Source organism: Hyla sarda, chromosome 6, assembly GCF_029499605.1.
Source record: "Hyla sarda isolate aHylSar1 chromosome 6, aHylSar1.hap1, whole genome shotgun sequence".
In the NCBI taxonomy this organism is placed as follows: Eukaryota; Metazoa; Chordata; class Amphibia; order Anura; family Hylidae; genus Hyla; species Hyla sarda.
The window spans coordinates 76,405,766-76,426,713 of NC_079194.1; the positions used below are offsets into that span (position 1 = coordinate 76,405,766).

At 50.0% G+C, this 20,948-nt stretch overlaps 1 protein-coding gene across 2 annotated transcripts in view; it reads right to left on the reverse strand.

The window, feature by feature from the left end:
* Positions 1–20,948, reverse strand: part of CFAP92 (cilia and flagella associated protein 92 (putative)) — a 140,091-nt gene that overhangs the window by 9,053 nt on the left and 110,090 nt on the right. For both annotated transcript variants that reach the window (XM_056524213.1, XM_056524212.1), the window contains exons 15-16: positions 13,660–13,813; positions 5,842–6,041 (exon numbers count right to left, since the gene is read on the reverse strand). In XM_056524213.1, coding sequence (XP_056380188.1) covers positions 5,842–6,041; positions 13,660–13,813 — 354 coding nt within the window. The remainder of the gene's footprint in view (positions 1–5,841; positions 6,042–13,659; positions 13,814–20,948) is intronic.

Here is a 20,948-nt window from a genome sequence, read left to right on the forward strand (position 1 = left end):
CACAGCCTGTCAAAGGCCTTTTCGGCATCAAGGCTGAGGATCAGGGCCTGTTTTGAGCGTCAATTAAGCAAGTCTATCAGACCCAACATCCTTCTAGTGTTATCCTCCCCTTGGCGGCAGGGGATAAAACCAACCTGATCTTTGCGGAGGAGGGAGGGAAGAAAGCCACCAAGGCGATCAGACAAAACTTTAGTAAACAGCTTCAGGTCAGAATTAACCCCTTAACGACGCAGGACGTATATTTACGTCCTGCGCCGGCTCCCGCGATATGAAGCGCGCGATCCCGCATCATATCGCGTCAGTCCCGGCGCTCATCAACGGCCGGGACCCACGGCTAATACCACACATCGCCGATCGCGGTGATGTGCGGTATTAACCCTTTAGAAGCGGCGGTCAAAGCTGACCGCCGCTTCTAAAGTGAAAGTGACCCGGCTGCTCAGTCGGGCTGTTCGGGACCGCCGCGGTGAAATCGCGGCGTCCCGAACAGCTGACAGGACACCGGGAGGGCCCGTACCTGCCTCCTCGGTGTCCGATCGGTGAATGACTGCTCCGTGCCTGAGATCCAGGCAGGAGCAGTCAAGCGCCGATAACACTGATCACAGGCGTGTTAATACACGCCTGTGATCTGTGTAAAAGATCAGTGTGTGCAGAGTTATAGGTCCCTATGGGACCTATAACACTGCAAAAAAAAAATGTAAAAAAAAAGTGTTAATAAAGGTCATTTAACCCCTTCCCTAATAAAAGTTTGAATCCCCCCCTTTTCCCATCAAAAAAATAAAACAGTGTTAAAAAAAATAAAAATAAACATATGTGGTATCGCCGCGTGCGTAAATGTCCAAACTATAAAAATATATCATTAATTAAACCGTACGGTCAATGGCGTATGCGCAAAAAAATTCCAAAGTCCAAGAAAGCGCATTTTTGGTCACTTTTTATACCATTCAAAAATGAATAAAAAGTGATCAAAAATTCAGATCAAAACAAAAATCATACCGATAAAAACTTCAGATCACAGCGCAAAAAATGAGTCCTCATACCGCCCTGTACGTGGAAAAATAAAAAAGTTATAGGGGTCAGAAGAGGACATTTTTAAACGTATAAATTTTCCTGCATGTAGTTATGATTTTTTCCAGAAGTGCGACAAAATCAAACCTATATAAGTAGGGTATCATTTTAACCGTATGGACCTACAGAATAATGATGAGGTGTAATTTTTACCGAAATATACACTGCGTAGAAACGGAAGCCCCCAAAAGTTACAAAATTGCGTTTTTTCTTCGATTTTGTCGCACAATGATTTTTTTTCCGTTTCGCCGTGCATTTTTGGGTAAAATGACTAATGTCACTGCAAAGTAGAATTGGCGATGCAAAAAATAAGCCATAATATGGATTTTTAGGTGGAAAATTGAAAGGGTTATGATTTTTAAAAGGTAAGGAGGAAAAAACTAAAGTGCAAAAACGGAAAAACCCTGAGTCCTTAAGGGGTTAAGAAGGGCAATGGGTCTGTACCTTGCATGTCATGGGGATCCTTACCAGGTTTAGGTATAAGAGTCACCAAAGAATGAAGAATCACCTCCCCCCCTAGAAAAGAAGAGAGACACCAATCTAGGCAGCAAGATGGGAGCAAAAGTTTTATAATATAGGTAAGTAAAACCATCAGGACCAGGGGAGCGCCCCACAGGGAGAGATTTAAGGACCTCTGACAGTTCCTCAGGAGTGATGGGAGCATTCAAAACAGCTCGATCCACAGCCGAGAGAGTCAGTAAATGGCATTGAGACAAGAAGGAGCTCAAGGTCACGTCATGCTCCCCCGGGTTGGACGGAAGTTGTGAAGGGAGAGAGTAAAGCTTAGAGTAATAGTCCATGAAAAGGCGAGAAATAGCTTCAGGATGGTAGGAAAGATTACCCGCAGCATCCCTCAAGGCCGATGGAGACTGGACAGCAGCTTGATCGCGCAGGGGCCTAGCCAACATAGTATGGGCTTTATTACCTTTTTCATAAAAATGTTGCTTGGCGAACAGCAGGAGGCGGTCGACTTTTTGTAAGGCAAAATCTCCTAGGTGCGCACAAGTGGCAACCAAGCACCTCAGGACCGAGAGGGAGGGTGTAAGCAGAAGAGAAGCCTCCAACCGAGAAATCTCAGCCCGAAGTTCCCATGTATGAGTCAAGACGTCTTTTTTCAACCGGTTACTCAGGGCAATACAATGCCCTCTAATTACTGATTTATGAGCTTCCCACAAGATAGCCTGTGAAGAGCCATCATTGGTAGAAAAATATTCAGAAATGCAGGCCTGAATCGAGTCCCAGTAGGGCTGAGATTTGAGCAGAGATTCATTAAGGCGCCAGTGACAGCGATGGGAAGAGGTAGACTGGGGAGAAAAAGAAAGCAAGACCGGAATATGGTCCGACCAAGAAATCGGTTCTAAGGGCGCGTCTGTAAGCATGTAACCATGGGAAGGTTACCGAAAAAGTAGTCTATACGCGTATGCAACCGATGAGGGTGTGAATTAAAGAATGGTCCATGGGATGATTTATACGCCAAAGATCGTATAGAGGCGAGGATCGGATTACTCGCCAAAAAATCGAGGCCAAGTGCAACAGGGCAGGGGGGAGAACCCGCCGTGGAATGTCGGTCCATGGAGGGAGAAAAAAAGCTAATTAAAATCACCCCCTAACAGTCATGCAGATGGAGGTTATTTCTGAAGCCTAGTGAGGACCCTGCGGAGAAAAGGAATCCGAGAGGAGTTGGGCGCTTAAATGTTACAAAACAATAAAGGCCGACCTCCAGAGAACCAATGACGTACCGCCCCCCGGGATCTACAGTAGAGGAGGTCAACTGAAAAGGACAAGACCTGGATATTAAGCCAACCCCACAACCTTCCTACCCGAGGTAGCTGAAAAGACATGTGGACAAAAACTGGAAGGAACAAGTATGGTCAAAATATGTCTCCTGAAGATATGCGATGTCCACCTTCAGGGTCAACAACTTCTGCTGCATAAGGTGTCTCTTGGGGGGGGGGGGGGGTTGGGGGAGTTGAGGCCCTTCACATTCAAGGAGTCACACTTAGCCATAGCGGAGGGGAGGAGGATGCTAGGAAACAGAAGCACTCACCATCGCCCTGGAAGCGAGCCAGAACATCCAGAGGACCCGGAGCAGCAACCAGTACCGAAGAATCCGATCCCAAGTAGCCTGGAAAATGAAAAGACAAGGGAGGAAAGAGAATGGACACCAGAGGAGAGACCAGACGACATGACAGAGGACAGGACAACAAAAGGCACAAAAAAAACAAAAAAAAAAACAGAAAAAACAAATAGACATCCAAGAAACAAACCAATGACCTGAAGGCCAGAGAAGAGGCAGAACAAAATCAACACCCATAAGGAGTCAGTCCGATTGGCATCGCATCGGAGGGAGAAGTGAGAGAACGACTAACCAAAAGAAGACCAAAAAGCGAGCAGCTTCACCCCCTAGGGCCATGCCAAGCCGAGCACTACAGTGCAAAACAGTGACCGTAAATAGCAAACAACATGCCTAGAAGAAATGCAATCATGAAAAACACGGCAATAAAACAGACACTGGCAAAAGTGTGGCATAGAAGAAACAAGAACAGTTCAACTCAGGGGAGAACCAATCCCAAACCGGTCCATCTTCATAGGAAGAGGACCAGTACTAAGGTCCAGCTAGGCCAGCATAGCAGAAAAACTTCAAGTAGGAGCAGCTGGCAGGGTACGTTGAGCTGGAGTCTTCTGTCCCGAACCAGACCGCCAATTGCGGACCAGCTGCCACACGAGGGGAAGAGGAGGGTGGGGGAGGAGTGAGACCCCAGTCCACCACAGAGGGAACAGGGAGGTCTAGGGCTGCACAGAAGGCATGGCGGTCAGCAAAGGATCTCAGAACAGCAGAGTGTCCATCCCTACGGGCATGCAGGGCAAGCAGAAAGCCCCACCTGTAGGATACCTGATGGCTTCTCAAAACAGCCAGGAGGGGGCGAAGCATTCTTCTCTTCCTCAGGGTGATCCAGGGTAAGTCCTGAAGCAGTTGGATAGGTGCTCCATCAAAGTCAAAATTGCGAAGGTTGCGTGCTTTCGCCATAATGGCCTCCTTAAGTTGAAAGTCATTCACACAGCAGATAACATCCCGGAGGGAGCTTGATGAAGACTTGGGGCAGAGGGCCCGGTGGGCTATCCAGTTTTATCTTATGGGAAGGGGGCTCGCCCAGAATGAAATTGAAGATGGCCTCCAGGGTGACGTGCAGGTCCTCCTCATGAGTCGCAGCAACCCCGGTTGTCAAGATCCTCCATGTGATCATGAAGGTTCCCCAGAAATTCAGACTGGGAAGCAATAGTGGATTGTAATTGGGTGACTCATGTGCCTCTTCCAATTCCTCCACAGAGACATGTTGTAAATCCTGTCTGAAGGCGGAGATCTCTGGTCAGCAAGTGTCTTTAACCTCAGAAATCAGGGACTTGAAATCCTCTTTATTCGGGATTTGTGAAAGAAAGTGATTCCAGACCGAAGGGACGGGGAGACCCCCAGGCAGGGGATCAGCAGATACACCTGGGGAAGGAGAGGGGTTCCATTGTGAAGCCCCAGCATTAAGCTTACTAGAAGAATGCATCCTCTGTGGCAGGGGTAGAGGACTAGCAGCTCCAGGAGGTGGTATACAGGTACTGGGAAGCATGTGAGGAGAGAACCCCAGGAGGGGGACAGGGGGTGAGTGTCCACTAGTCACCTGAGGTAGCAGGGCAGGAGATTCAGCCACCACAATGTCCCCCTCTGAAGCAGGGGAGGGGGGGAGAGACACACTTCACTGAGCAGGTGGGGGGAGCTGTGCGTGTCACCAGGGAGGCCCAAGATGGAGAGTGCAGAGCCTGGTGGGGGGATGAGGTCAGTCCAAAGGCAGCAGTGGGCGGTTGTGCAAGAAGACAGCTCACCAGTGTCCGGGATATCAGTGGAGTCCCCTGGGAGTCCCCAGCCTTTCCGGGGGCAGGGTGGACCTGAGAGGGAGCCCAGGAGGGAGAAGATGGTGGGCACTGCAGAGGGGTCCCTGGAGGTAGCAGAGTCTCAGCAGCAGCGGAGGAAGCGTGAAGCCTGTCAGCGGTGCGCGCACAGGCAGGAGACTGCACCCGCACAGGAGAAGAAGCCCGGAGCGAGGAGGCATCCAGAGAGCAGGACCGGAGACCAGCAGCAGGCCCCGTAATGGCAGAGGGATGGCTCACCGCGGGATCAGAGGGCCTCAGGAACCCGAGGATGCAGCCAGAGGTCGGGGATTAAGGAAGGAGGGCAGAGGACCATTTCCTAGAGTTGTGGGAGGTTCTCCCCATCAGGTAAGTGCCGGTCACGGCTTTAAATCATAGGCTTGTGGCCCCAGGGAGCGGGAGCTCAGAAGTTAGGCGGCCATTCCTGTTGCGGCCTCGCCCCCCTGGATTATTTATGTATATTTACTGCATATTGGGAGGTTAATGTAAAGCTATGTTCACACATCGGAATTTCTGTGCGGAATTCCATACAGAGATTCCGCAGAATCAGAGTCTCATTGTATTCAAAGCGATTCTGCTGCACTGTGCACACAACAGAATTTACTCGCCAGATGTTTCTGCCATGGACATTCCGATTCTGCTGTCTGTAGAAAGAATGGACCTATCCATTCTTTCTGCGGACTCTGCACAGAATGCATTGCCGTCGAAGAGACGGTGCATTTCTATGCGGTCTTAGAGCTGGCATGTTATGCCGGCGCCAACAGTTTGCAAGATGTCTGCACAAAGATTTTCCTTGCTGACATTCTGACGTGTGAACATAGCCTAAGGGTGCAGCGAATACAGAGGTTTAGTATGTCCCACCTTTAGTGCAAGGCCAGCTCTTCTCAGAGACAACTTGGCTCCGCCATCTTTTAACAGGCCTTCAAGTCTGCTCTGCTGGTTACTTGCATGAGGTCCCTGTGCAGTAAGCTCCGTGTGAGGCAAACATCGGTGGAATCTCATTTTCTGCTTAATATCTTCAGGCTGGATTGCTTCTATATGTTCTTCCTGCAAACTATCATCTATGGAAGAAAACATGTCAGAAAATATATGTGAATCTGTATCTCCCTCTACTTAATTGCTTTCATTTTCAATTATGCAAATTATTGTAAACTGTGATCTATCTAAAAAAAGTAGATTTTTTAGACTTACCGTAAAATCTCTTTCTTGGAGCTTCTATTGGGGGACACAGGAGAATATGTATATGCTGCTTGCTGCTAGGAGGCTGACACTAGGCAAAAAACAAAAGAAAGTCAGCTCCTCCCAGCAGGATATACCCGCCTCCTGGCTCTGAGCAACTCAGTTTAGTCCCAAAGCAGCAGGAGAACCGGCCAAGAAAGAAACAGTCCGAACAAAAACCCAGACAAAAGAAAGGAACTGACCACAAAAAAACAACCCCCGCATCACCGGGCGGAAACCGGCTGGCCACAAACAAACCAATGGGTGGGTGCTGTGTCCTCCAATAGAAGCTCCGAGAAAGAGATTTTACGGTAAGTCTAAAAAATCTACTTTTCTCGAGCGCTTCATTGGGGGACATAGGACCATCCTTAAGCAGTCCCTGGGGAGGGAAAAATTATAGCCAGAAAAAGCTCATGGGGACAGCTGAACTGCCGCCTGCAAGACCCTGCGGCCCAGGCCTACATCGGAGGATGCAAAAGTGTGAACACGGTAAAACTTGGCAAAAGGTATGCAAAGATGACCAAGTTGCCACCTTGCAAACCTACAGAGCCGAAGCCCTGTGGCTGATCGCCCAGAATGCCCCCACCGCGTGGGTGGACTGAGCCGTCACTCGAAAGGGGGGCACCTGACCCTTGCAACGATACGCCTTCGAAATGGCGGGGCGTATCCAGCGGGAGATAGTGGGCTTGGAAGCCGGGAGCCCCTTGAGTCTCCCATTGGGAAGAATAAACAAAGAGTCCCACCTCCAGAAGGGGGAAGTGACCGACAAATAGGTCGAACCGCTCGAATCAAGTGCAGCATGTGAAGCCAGCGTTCCCGCGGATGGGCAGAAAGAAGGCAAAACGATCTCCCCATTCAAGTGAAAGGAAGTCACAACCTTGGGTTGAAAGGAGGGTACCAGCCGAAGGACCACCTTGTCTTGGTGAAGCACCAGAAAAGGGGAACGGCAAGAGAGGGCAGCCAACTCTGACACACAGCGAATGGACATGATGGCGACCAGGGAGGCCACCTTTCAGGAAAGGAATCAAAGAAAAACCTGTCTAAGAGGTCCAAATGGTCCCAAGGTGCAGTGGGGGACTGGAACGGAGGGACGAGTCACGCCCTGCAAAAAAAGTGTGCAAATGAAGGTCGGCAGCAAGGGGGCGTTGGAAGAAACAAAGTGCCGAAACCTGCCCCTTGATGGAACTGAGGGCAAGGCGTGTTTCCAGGCCCGATTGCAAAAAGGCCAAGAGATTCAGCAAGGAAAAAGAGGTGGGAGAGAGAGAATGAGCCTCACACCAATGGAAATATGCCCGCCACGCACGGTGGAATATCTTGGCGGACGAGGGATTTCGGGCACGGAGCATGGTCTGGATCACACAGGTGATTGAGACCCCCAAGCCCTCAAAACCGCGGTTTCAACCGCCATGCGTCAAACGCAGCGGAAGAGAATTGGGATGGCAGAGAGGACCTTGAGAGAGGAGGTCGGAAGGAGCCGGAAGACGTAAGGGAACGTCTGCCACGAGACTGACCACGTTCGTGTACCACACGTGATGAGGCCACTCCGGAGCCACCAGAATCGCCGAGACAAAGAGGTAGGGGAGAGTGAAGGGGGTCCAAGGAACCATGAGAGCGTCCACTGCCAGGGCCAGGGGATCCCGTCACCTGGAGATGAAGCGAGGGACTTTCCTGTTCCGGCGGGATGCGAAGAGATCCGCGTCCGGAGTTCCCCAGTGGTGACAGACCTGATCGAAGACCTCCGGGTGAAGGGACCACTCGCCGGGCTCGACGGTGGAGCAACTTAGAAAGTCCGCTTCCCAATTGTCGATCCCGGGAATGTGAACCGCTGAGATGGCTGGAACTTGAAGTTCCTCCCAAGAGAGGATCTTTGACACTTCCATCATGGCCGCCGAGCTGCGAATGCCGCCCTGGTGATTGACGTATGCCATGGCTGCGGCTTTGTCCTTTTGCACCTGTACTAGAAGACCCAATAGCTGGCAACTCCAGTGAAGAAGGCACAGAAAGATCGCATGGAGCTCCAGAACATTGATGGGTAGGCCGGACTCAGACAGGGTCCAACAGCCCTGGACCGTTTCATCCTGAAAGACACCCCCCCCAGCCGAGGAGACTCTCATTCGTGGTCAGAACATGCCAATGGAAAGGCAGGAAAGAGCTGCCCGCCTGGAGGAGAGGAGACCGAAGCCACCAGTCCATGGAAGCCACCATCCTGTCCAGAACAGACATGCAATGTTGAGACAGACCCAACTCTGCTCGCCTGGAGGGCGCCTTGATAAGTTGGTCGTCCAGATAGGGAAGGACTGAGACACCCCGGGAGTGGAGGAGAGCCACCACTGTCGCCAGCATCTTCGTGAAGACTCAAGGCGCAGTGGCCAGCCCGAAGGGCAGGGCGACAGACTGAAAATGACCCGCAGGAACCGCAAACCTGAGAAAACTCTGGTGGGCCGGGAAGATAGGAATATGCAAGTAGGCATCACGTATGTCCACGGAAGAGAGTAACTCCCCCTGATCCATGGAGGCGACAACTGACGGCAGGTATTCCATCCGGAAGTGTCGTAGCAGTACATGACGGTTTAGAAGCTTTAGAAGACGGTTTAGAAGTCGAGAATGGGCCGGACAGTGCCACCCTTCTTGGGAACTATGAAAAGATTGGAGTAGAACCCCCAAAAACGTTACAGAGGAGGGACCAGCATGATCATTCCCTGAGACAGGAGGGTGTGAAGGGCCACCTGAAAAGCTGCAGCAAGAGCGGGAGACCAAAGGGGGGGGGCGGGACCTGAAAAAACGAGCTCGGGCAATGGAAGAGAATTCGATAGCCCTGAGACACGACCTGACGGACCCAAGCATCCTGAATGTGCGCTAGTCAAACGTCCCGAAAGAGGGACAGGCGACCTCCCACCCGAGGGGAAGACTCGGATAGGGGCGCACTCTAAGGCAGTGGGAGGCTGGCGAGTCCCGGACTTGGAAGAGGGGTGGTTGGAGTGGGGCCCCCGAGTTCCAGGAGGGGTGAGTGCGGTGAGGTATCCTGCGAGGTTGCCGGTTTGTCCGAGCAACCCGAGAAACGAAAGGAAGAAATCTTCCATGAGTCCTAGCGGCGCGGTCGATTTTAGCCTCAGAGGTGATCTCATCTAGGCGCTTGCCAAAGAGACGAGACGTCAGAAAGGTAAGCTCAGTAAGGGAGTGTTTAGAGGCTGCAACGGCATTCCAAGCCTTAAGCCACAAAGAGCGCCGAAGAGCCACTAGATTGCCCGAGGCAAACGCAGTGTGAGGGCTGAAAACTTGGGTTGCCCGACGAGCAAGGGGAAAGGACACTTCAGGTACTGCCCCTGAAGTTCCTGGGTCCTGCAGGTGGAAGGTGTCTGACTGCTGACACCAAACTATCCACCAAATCTGACATGCGGGAAGTCTCTTCCGAGTCACAGGGAGGACTTGAATCCGAGTCCACTAGCTCCCCTTGGGAGTCCTGGAATGGGTGGAAGTGGACTGGGAAGGGGGGGGGGGTGTAGACCGGAAGCAGACAGTGGGTGACCGGTTCCAGCGCCTGGAGGAGGAAGAGAGAGCGGCCGTAGAGAATGGCATGAGGGAGGATCTACCATCGTCTCCCTTGGGGACGAACGCAAAGAGGACCACCCAAAAGCGGAAACCACTTGCTGGGAGACCCTGGCCAAGTTGGAGATTGTCTGAGAAAGGGAGGAAACCCACTGAGGAGCTGGATCAGACCTCTCACTGGCCGGCCATCCTGAACGGTAGCCTGGGAAGGAATGGGTCGCAGGGAAGCACAGGGCGAGCAGGTAGGCTCTGTCGAACCGCCTGGCATCTTAGTTTTACAGGTTGAACATTAGTAATAAGTGACCAGCACACTTGACGGGGCTGCTTGACGGGGGAGGGCGGGGGGTCGGGTCAGAAATAAGCAGCACTAGTAAGTCAGACAGCCAGAGAGACAAGGAGTAATCACACCCAGGATCCTGTGTCCAGTGCAAACTACTTGGGTGGTCAGAGCCCTGACCCCCAGAGCGCGCACTATACCCTCATTGGTGGGGTAGGGAAGGGGAGGATGAAAGCAGCCCCCTGCAGCACACACTCTCATATGACAGGCTACAGCCTGCTACTGGAGTGCGCGCTGAGAAGAGAGAGAAAGGAGGAGGGGTCACATGATTCCAGGCGCGCAATACGGCACCAAATAAAATAAGGGGGCGGAGTTATGGCTAGGCCCAAGCTGCGGGCTCAATTAGAGAGCCGACCATGACCGTGGCACGGGCCGAAAGAAGAAGGCCCCTGTCTGTGCAAGAAGCGGGGCTGTGCAGCGCAGAACAGAAGCGCTGTCGGGAGAAAAGTCGCAGCGACCCGGACCTCCTCATGCCCAGTCGTGACTATGCACACATCACCGCTCACAGCCCTGATGAATAATACTGCCGCACAGCACAGAAGGAGTGAGTGAGCGGCTGATTAACCCCTAATAAACCAGGTTGCAGAAGGTCCCTGTCTGTGCCTGCCATAGCCCAGGAACAAAGCCCCCCCACCTAAGGAAAGAGTGACTCTGGCCCCAGGAGAAGAAGTTCATGAGGGAATTTGGGGGGCGGGGACATGCATACTCCCCCACAGGGAACATACTTACCAAAGTCTTCGACCAGCCATGGCCACCTGCCTTTAGCTAGCTCAGCTGGCATACAGTGGACCCGGACCCTAGGTACACCACCAGGCACTGGTTGCTGGCAAAGAGGGGTTAGCGGTCCATCCAGCAATGCGCTGTGCCCCTAGCTTGCAGGGGGATCGCCATGTTGTAGTCGGCCCACTCTAGAGAAAACAATGAAGGAAAGAAAAACTAAACTTTAGCAGAAACTAGGCAAAAAAAACAAAAGAAATAAGACCAGTTCTGGAGAGCTCCAGACCTGTGTCTGCCTCCTGCTGACACTAAGCTAAAACTGAGCTGCTCAGAGCCAGGAGGCGGGTATATCCTGCTGGGAGGAGCAGCCTTTCTTTTGTTTTTTTGCCTGTGTCCCCCAATGAAGCACTCGAGAAATGAACAAGTATCGTAAAACATGTAAAAAAAAAAAAAAAAATGCAACAGTTCTTTTTACGTGGTGTTGCTGTAATATATAGTTGTTTATTAGGGGATTCTGTAGATGTTGGATTTCATTTCAACCTATTATGAGAAAATACTAATATAATAATATATATTCTGCATATGTATATATTTATATATTTTGTCATATGTAAGTGGGGGCAGCATCTGTAAGCACCCATATTCACCTCCTTACAAAGTTGCTAAGTTTTTTGTTGTTGTGAAAAACTATTGAGAAACAGGTTACTGTGCCTTTATTTGTTATATGTGGCAATGTGCTAATATGATGTTGCATTGTTGATGTTCTTGGACCCTCAGAGTCTATGCACTCCTCAATATGCAGAGTAGGAACTGGTGAACCACTAACTAAATGGCGTCACCATTCCACTGTTAGTTGAGAATACTACAAATGGTGTTCCTGGACTGTCATCCTGCTGCAAGACATGGCAGAGGTCTGGGCTTAGACTACCACTAAGGAAAACACTGTTGGGCTGTGAAAGAGAGAAAAGGACAAAAAAGTGAGTGGCTGAGAAGGAGTGGAGCCTGTGAAGGTATCATGTAAAGATGGTGAATGCTGGCATGTGAGACAGGTTCTGGAGATGGAGTGACTGTAAGAGAGCTGTAAAGGCTGGTCAGTCTGAGAGATCATTGCAAGCATAATTATTGTATAGAGGATAGTTCAGACAAGTTAGAAAAAGTTAGAAAAAGGACTGGTTGCCCAATAGATTGGTTAAAGAGGCACTGTCATTGTTAAAAACTTTTCATATATTGCAGGACTTATTATAATATGACATTTCACAATATACACCCGTTAAATTTTTTTTTACATTTTTACCTGAAACTCTAGCTCAAAATAGCCACCACAAGGGGTCGCCTGTCTTTTAGCCAGACAGACTAGTCTAGATTTTACAGCATACTGGATACCGGCCGTAAAGCATACCGGTATCCAGTATAGGAGATTTCTATTGTGTATGCAAAACTACAGATAAAGGATGTGTGGACATGCTGGGAGCTGTAGTTTTAAAACAGCTGGAGGCAACACTGCTCTAACACAGTTATTTACAAACATTGCAGCTTCAGTTGTTACTAAACTACAACTCCCAGCATGCTGAAATAGTCAAAGCTTTCTCGGACTCCTGAATGACAAAGAAGTTGATCAGACATTCAGGAGTCTGTGAAATATGAATGACACACATAGTGACAGCTATGCTGATTAGCATCCAGCTTTACTAGGAGAAGATAAAACAGATAGAACATGTATTCATAAAAATGCTGTACTTTTATCTAAAAAATCCTTGCACTAATTTTATAAAGATCTATTCTTATATTTATACATTTTATCCTGTTATGAATTCACCATAATATCTTCTGACTACTGCAGGCAAGCTCCAAGTATCTTCCTCTGACACATGACACAGCATAAAACCAGAGAGGAAAGGGTTACAGAGTAGAGAGTACTGATTGGCTGACTGCACAGGCTTGCTCCTGTGAGGGAGACAGACTGACACGCACCCTCCAGCCTGCACAATTAAAAAGTAACTCACCAGCAGATAAATGCTTATATCTCTGGATATATAGGTCTGAGACACATAAAAATTATATGCACATGATCAGGATTGGGTCCTGAGTAACATATCACTGTTTTTCTTTTTTTTTGCACTATGACAGGTACGCTTTAAAGACAATTAGAGATACAGACTGGGATAAATTGTGTGTCAAGAGTCAAAGAAGGGATTGCCATTAGTTATGAAGGTGAAGACATTAATGGGGCACTCACCGGATGAGTATTTAAATAACTTTATTCCTTTACATCAGGAAGCAGTGTAGAAGGGGGATAGTAAACAGAGTAGGGGACGTGGAGAAGGCTACAAATCATTTTGTGCTGTTATGGTACTTCAATGGGCCTCCACCATGGAAATGACTTGTAGCCTTCTTCATGTCTCCTGTTCTGTTTTCTTTCTACGTGCTACACAGTTTCCTGATGTAAAGTGATACATTTACCAAACCAGTCTGTATAAAGTTTGAAGCCAAGATTATGAAATGTTATAAAGAAAACAGAAAGAGTCAGGTCTCAATTTTCCCTCTGCCTGTCTGAAGTTTTGCGTTCTTTATTAGGTCTCTTGTTTGTGTAGACTTTTCCCTTCAGTCATTTCACAGCTACTCCACAATATCGTAGATTTTATTCATGTGCACACTGAGCGCTCAAGGGAGGTCTAGCCACATCTAAATATACCAGCTCTGCCAGGCAAATGATAGATGTGTTTTGGCTTAATTTTACAGAGTGCTGTTAATTACATGAGCGCAGCAATAAGGCAATGCTAATTCTATCAGTCCTGGGGGAGTGGAGCTGTGCCTGTAGTTATAATGAGGAAATAGCTTCACTAGAATATTAAGAAATACACCTGTAATATGGGCAGTGATGGGGGCTGACAGAGAACCCCTCCGACAGGACTTCTTAAACACATCAAAGTCAATGTGCCGATCTGCCCAACTCCAGTGGTCCCGGGAGAGCGTGGGCTGCAGGGTGTTTGCGTGCAGAATATTTTCTTTCCAGGCCTGCAATACAAGACATACATAGATATTTACTTTATCAGCCTGACCTTTCAGAAAGCGTGATGTGGAGCTGACACTTTACATTAAAAGCTAATTAAAAATATACAAGAACTATTTGGCTGTCAAAGTTGACCTTTCTGTTTTATGGGTTTTAAGAGAATAACTTCTTTACTGTTTTCAGTATGCAGCTACAGCCATAAATAAATACACAAATCTAGATGAAACTGTTCTTATCACCTCCAATTGAGGCAACCTGTGATCCATCCCTTAGGTTAAACAAAACAGGACTGAAATACATTAATAAAAAATACACCCCTTGGCTATAACTGAATACACCCTGTAGTTCCTGACACTTTTACCAACGCAAACTGTATTCATTATTATGTTAACAAAAGGGGGTTTGCCTTCCAATAATTTTTTATAAAAAATATTTATACAAATACAGGAATGCACTTACAACATACACACACACACTTACTACATGCATACATACATCCACACAGACATGTACCTTAACCTGTTCAGGACACAGGCGTATGGGTATGTCCTTGCATCCTGGTACTTAAGGACGCTGGGCGTACCTGTATGCCCTGGTCCCATTACTGGGGTTCAAAGCATGCTCACGAGCTGAGCACGCTTCAAACCAGGTGGGTCCCGACTGCTATCAGCAGCTAGGACCCAGGGTTAATTGCTGAAATCACCGATTGGGCCGATGCCCGGCATTAACCCTTTAGATGCCGCAATCAAAGTTGATCGCGACGTCTAAAAGGTACAGAGAACGTCACTGTGTTCCGGTCAGAAACTAGGTAATTGAGCGCATCTGGAATGTTGCCAAAAACGATCAGTGTAAACCGCTTCTTCCCATGAATAAAAATATTGTAAAAACCGTGTCGGACCGTATAGCAATTTATTAATAAAGCATTTTTCACTTTTTGTTTTTTTTTTTTACATTTTTCAACTTTTTTTTCCACACTTTTTATGTCCCCATAGGGATTGCTAATACTGTTCAGTGCTATGTATAGTTATCAGTGTTATCAGCTCGATCTCAGACCAGAGGAGAAGACCCTGAGAGATGGCTGGAGCCAGGTGAGGAGACCTTCCGCCGCCATGCTGGTAGATCGGATCGCTGCAGGAGATCCGATTATCCATTCAAAGTACAGCACTGCCGCAGATGCCGTGATCTGTATTGATCACGGCATCTGAGGGGTTAATGGCGGACATCCGCGTGATCGCAGATGTCGGCTATTACCGGTGGGTCCTCGGCTGTGTATGACGCGAGCACCGTTCCGAGGCTCGCAGTCATACACAGGACGGAAATGTAGGTCCTAGTGTGCGAAGTCCCGCCAAACCAGGACGTACATTTACGTCCGTGGTCGTTAAGGGGTTAAAGGGGTTATCCACCATAAGGTGATTTTAGTACGTATCTGCAAGACAGTAATGGACATGCTTAGGAATGATTTGAGCTTGTCTTGGGGCTAAATGGCTATGTCATGAGATTGCCTTAATACTGTGGCTAGTTTTTTGTGTACTGTATTTCCTGTTAGTCATTTTGTATGCTGTTAAAAATAAATACTGGGGTGAAAATCACAAAAGAATTGTGAGAAAACCGTCACACGCAGGTACAGACACTATATGATGAACTACACTAACTTTACAGCCCCTGTAGCATAGCCAAATAAAAAAATTCCTGGAATCCCCCTTTAAGAAGGTAGAAAAAACGTGAGTATTACAGTGGTGTGTCGTCCTTTTAATTTTGCAATTCCTAGGCACCTGCTCTCTGGTGCATAGCAGCAAATATGGCACTGCATGGACTTAGTTTTTTTTTTATATAAGGAGATTTTTTACTTTTACCGTAAAATCTCTCTCGAAAAATCCATTGGGGGACACAGGAACCGTGGGTAAATCTTGCTGCCACTAGGAGGCTGACACTAGGAATAACAAAAAAAGAAGTCGGCTCCTCCCAGAAGGATATACCCACCCACTGACTCAGAGACACTCCGTTTTAGTCCCAGAGCAATAGGAGGAACCGAAAAAATACAGAGTCCGAAGGAGCCCAGTCAAAAACAAGGAACCAACAGACTGATAGGCGACCGACCCTCAGACAACAAACTAAGAACCAACGGGGTGGGAGCTGTGTCCCCCAATGGATCTTCCGAGAAAGAGATTTTACGGTAAGTGTAAAAAATCTCCTTTTCTCGTTCAGCTCCATTGGGGGACACAGGAACCGTGGGACGTATCAAAGCAGTCCCCGGGTGGGAAAACCAAAGTAACCCGGAATCAAGCGGGTGGCAGAGCCACCGCTGCCTGCAAAACCTAACACCCCAAACTGACGTCAGTGGAATCAGAAGTGTGCACTTGGTAGAATTTTGTGAACGTGTGCACCGAAGACCAAGTGGCTGCCTTACACACCTGTTGGCCCCCACAGAGCGAGTGGAGTGAGCCGTAACCCGGAAGGGGGGATTCTTCCCCTTAGAACGATACGCCTCAGAAATGGCGGACCGGATCCATCTGGAAATGGTGGCCTTAGAAGCCGGCAAACCTTTGCGTCGGCCCTGCGGAAGGGTGAACAGCGAATCAGACCTTCAGAAAGAAGATGTGGCCGAAAGGTAAACCTGCAAGGCTCTGACCACATCCAGGTTATGGAGGGAGCGCTCCTTAGGATGAGACGGAGCAGGGCAGAAGGAGGGAAGAACGATATCTTCGTTCAGATGAAATGAAGAAACCACTTTTGGTTGAAAAGAAGGTACTGGCCGGAGCACAGCCTTATCCTGATGAAGAACCAGGAAGGGGGGTTGACAAGACAGAGCCGCCAATTCCGACACCCTTCGGATGGAGGTCACGGCAACCAGGAAGGCCACCTTCCAAGAAAGGAAACAAAGGGAGATGTCCCGAATAGGCTCGAACGGAGTGGACTGCAAGGCACTCAGGACCAAGTTCAGGTCCCAAGGGGGAGTAGGAGACCTGTAAGGAGGAACCTCATGAGCCACCCCTTCAAGGAAAGTGCGAACAGAAGAGTCGGAAGCCAGAGGCCGCTGAAAAAGAATAGACAGCGCCGACACTTGACCCTTGAGGGAACTAAGAGTCAAACGCGTTTCAAGGCCAGTATTCAAAAACTCCAGGAGGTTCGGCAGAGAAAAACAAAACGGAGAAAGAGAGCGGGCTTCACACCACCGAAAGTAGGCCCACCAAGTCCTGTGATAAATCCTGGCCGAGGACTGCTTACGCGCCTTGAGCATGGTGTGAATAACCCCGGAGGAAAAACCACGGGCCTTCAATATCGCGAGAATTGGGGTGGCAAAGTGGACCCTGAGAAAGAAGATCGAGCCGATCCGGAAGTCGAAAGGAAACGTCCGCCACAAGCAGATAAGGGAGAGAGAAGTGAGACCAGGGAATGACAAGAGCGTCCGCAGCCAGCGCCAGAGGATCTCGGGACTTTGCCACGAAGGCCTGAACTTGCCGGTTCAGGCGGGACGCAACGAGGTCCACATCCGGAATCCCCCAGTGATCGCAAATGGACTCTGACACCTCCGGGTGAAGAGACCACTCCCCGGGGTCGGGAGAGGAGTGACTTAGAAAGTCCGCTTCCCAATTCTCCACCCCCGGGATGTGGATCGCTGAAATGGAGGGAACCAAGCGTTCCGCCCAGACCAAGATCTTGGACACCTCGGCCATGGCAGTGCGGCTGCGAGTGCCCCCTTGACGGTCGACATACGCCACGGCCGTCTGAATGCGGACCGGGCGGCCCCGGAGAAGGGACTCCCAGTGCAGGAGACACAGCAAGATGGCCCGGATCTCCAGGACATTGATGGGAAGACGGGCCTCCTGGGGGGACCAGCGGCCCTGGATCGTCCAGTCCAGAAGAACGCCCCCCCCAACCGAGGAGACTCGCGTCCGTCGTGAGGACCAGCCAGTCCAATGGAAGGAACAAGCAACCACCCAGGAGGAGAGGAGAGCGGATCCACCAAAGGAGCAACTGGCGAGTCGGAGGAGGACAGACGGATCCGACGATCCAAGGACAGGGGAGACCCGTCCCAGAGAGACAGAATGGCCCACTGAAGCGGGCGGCAATGAAACTGTGCAAAAGGAACCGCCTCCATGACTGCCACCATCTTGCCCAACACTGCCATGCAGGAGCGAATGGACACAGAATGTGGGCGTCTCAAGAGGCGGACACCCGACCGAAGAGCATTTTGCTTGTCCGGCGGAAGGAAAACCCGGGCCCTCTTGGTATCGAACCGAAGGCCCAGAAAAATCAGAGACTGGGAGAGAGAAAGATTGGATTTTCCTCGTTTATCAGCCACCCGAAACTGGTCAGAGTCTGCAGGGTGATGTGGAGACTGTCCTCGTTCTGGACCCGGGACGGGGCTTTGATATGCAGATCATCCAGATAAGGAATGACAGACACCCCTCAGGAGCGGAGGATGGCCATGAAAGCCACCAGGACCTTGGTAAAGACCCTGGGGGCAGTGGCCAGGCTGAAAGGCAGGGCCACAAATTGAAAGTGACCCTCCGGAATGGCAAACCGCAAGAACCGTTGGTGCGGAGGAAAAAATCGGGATGTGGAGATATGTACCCCGGATGTCCACGGAAGACAGGAATTCGCCCCGATCCATGGACGCAACAATCGAGCGCAGGGACTCCATCCGGAAGTGGCGAAGTCAAAGGTGCCGATTGAGGAGCTTTAGGTCCAAAATCAGACGGACCGTTCCCCCTTTGTTGGGGACAACGAAGAGGTTTGAATAGAAACGGAAACCTCGGAAACGGTCCTGAGGAGGAACAGGCACAATGACACCTTGCTCCAGCAGAGTGCGAATGGCAGAGCGAAAACCTGCAGCCAGGACGGTGAACGAGGAGGCCGGGACTGAAAAAAAATGATCCCAGGGAAGAGAGCCGAACTCGATCCGGTAACCCCCGGATACGACGTCCCGAACCCAGGAATCCTGGACTTGAGCCAAAAAGACATCCCGAAAGAGGGATGAGCGACCGCCCACCTTAGGGAGAGTCTCGGGTGGGGGCGCCCCTTCAGTTTGAAGTAGGCTTGTGAGTTCCTGACTTTGCGGGGAAACGGCTGGAACGGCCCTCCTGCTTCCAGGAGGGGCGTGGCTTAAAGGACAGGGCTTGTCTAGTTTGTGAGAAACCCGACTTATCCTGGCGGCCAGAGCCTATGGAGCGAAACGACCGAAAGGAAGCGGTCGTGTGAAATCCCCCGCGAGCCACAGGGCGACGCGCCTTATTCTGGGGAAGCAAGGAACTCTTACCACCCGTAGCGTCAGAAATGATGTTGTCCAGCTTTTTTCCAAAAAGACGGCCGTCAGTAAAGGCCATTTCCGTCAAAGATTTTTTGGAAGCCGAGTCGGCGTTCGAAGCCTTTAACCATATAGAGCGGTGATTAGCGACTAGATCGCCGGCCGCACAGCATGCTGACTCCAAGGAGACTTGGCAGATATAGTCACCTGCCTTGGAGATCTGGAAAGCAATATCTGCCAGATCCTCCCAAGGGGCCCCAGACAACACCCCTTGGCGGAGCTGAGAAGCCCAAACTGACAAGGCCTTAGAGACCCAAGTTGAGGCAAAGGCCGGAAGCAAGGAGGACCCAACCGCCTCAAAGGCATACTTCGCCAGATTTTCCACCCGCTTGTCCGCGGGATCCTTAAAGGAAGCGGCATCCGTCAGCAGCAAGGTGGTGGATTTTGATAAACGGGAGACTGGGGGGTCCACCAGCGGTGGAACGGGCCATTTAGAGACAAACTCCTGAGAAAACGGACACAGAGTCTTCAACCGTTTAGTGCCCTGGAAGCGCTTCTCCGGAAGCTTCCAGGCGTTCTCCAGAAGATCGTCAAACTCCTTATGAGGATGGAAGACCTTGGGGGAGCGATGAGTCCGTGTAAAGGAAACTCCAGGAGCAGGGTCCGGAGTTTCAGGGTCCTGTAGGGTCCAGTGTCCCTGACAGCTGACACCAAGCTGCCCACCAAGTCCGACATGGATGACAGCTTTTCAGAATCCGATTGCAGAGCCGAGTCTGAGTCCACCAGTTCATTGGGGAGACCGGGAACGGGCAGTGGAAGCTCCGGATCTAGTTGCCATGGATATGGTAATGTGGGCCCGGGATCAGGAACGGCCCCTAGGAGAGCGACCACGTGACCGAGGGCGCTGCCTAGATGGAGGGGACCTGGAGCGGGAGCAGCGGGAAGACCTGCGCTCCAGAGAGGAGTCAGAATAAATGACCCTGGGACGCCTGTGGGAGCGTCGACGGTCTGAAGACGACTAACTTGTCTCGTGAGGAGGATGCAAGGAGGACTGCTTTAACCCCTTAACGACCAAGGAAGTATATTTACGTCCTTGGCCGGCTCCCGCGATATAACGCGGGGTCACGCGGTGACCCCGTGTTATATCGGGTCGGTCCCGGCATGTATCTGAAGCCGGGACCCGGGGCTAATAGCGCGTGGCATTGATCGCGGTGCCGCACGCTATTAACCCTTTAGACGCGACGTTCAAAGTTGAACGCCGCGTCTAAAACGAAAGTGAAAGATGCCCGGCTCCTCAGCGGGGCTGATCAGGACCACCGCAGTGAAAATGCGGTGTCCCGATCAGCTGGGACATGAACAAAGGTCCTCTTACCTTCCTCTGGCATGTCCCTTCGGCGACTGATTGCTCCAAGCCTGAGATGCAGGCTTGAGCAATCGACTGCCGATAACACTGATCACTGCAAAGCTATGGCTTTGCAGTGAACAGCGCTGGCAATCAGTGTGTGCAGTGTTATAGCCCCCTATGGGAGCTTTAACACTGCAAAAAACAAAGTGTAAAAAAAACTTAATAAATTTGATTTAACCCTTTCCTTAATTAAAGTTCAAATCACCCCCCTTTTCCCATAAAAAAATCACCATGTAAATTAAAAAATATAAACATATGTGGTATCACCGCGTGCGTAAATGTCCGAACTATAAAAATATATCATTAATTAAACCGCACAGTCAATGGCGTACGGGCAAAAAAATTCCAAAATCCAAAATAGTGTATTTTTGGTTGCTTTTTATATCATGAAGAAATGAATAAAAAGCGATCAAAAAGTCTGATAAATACAATGGTACTGCTAAAAACGTCAGATCACGGCGCAAAAAATGAGCCCTCATACCGCCCC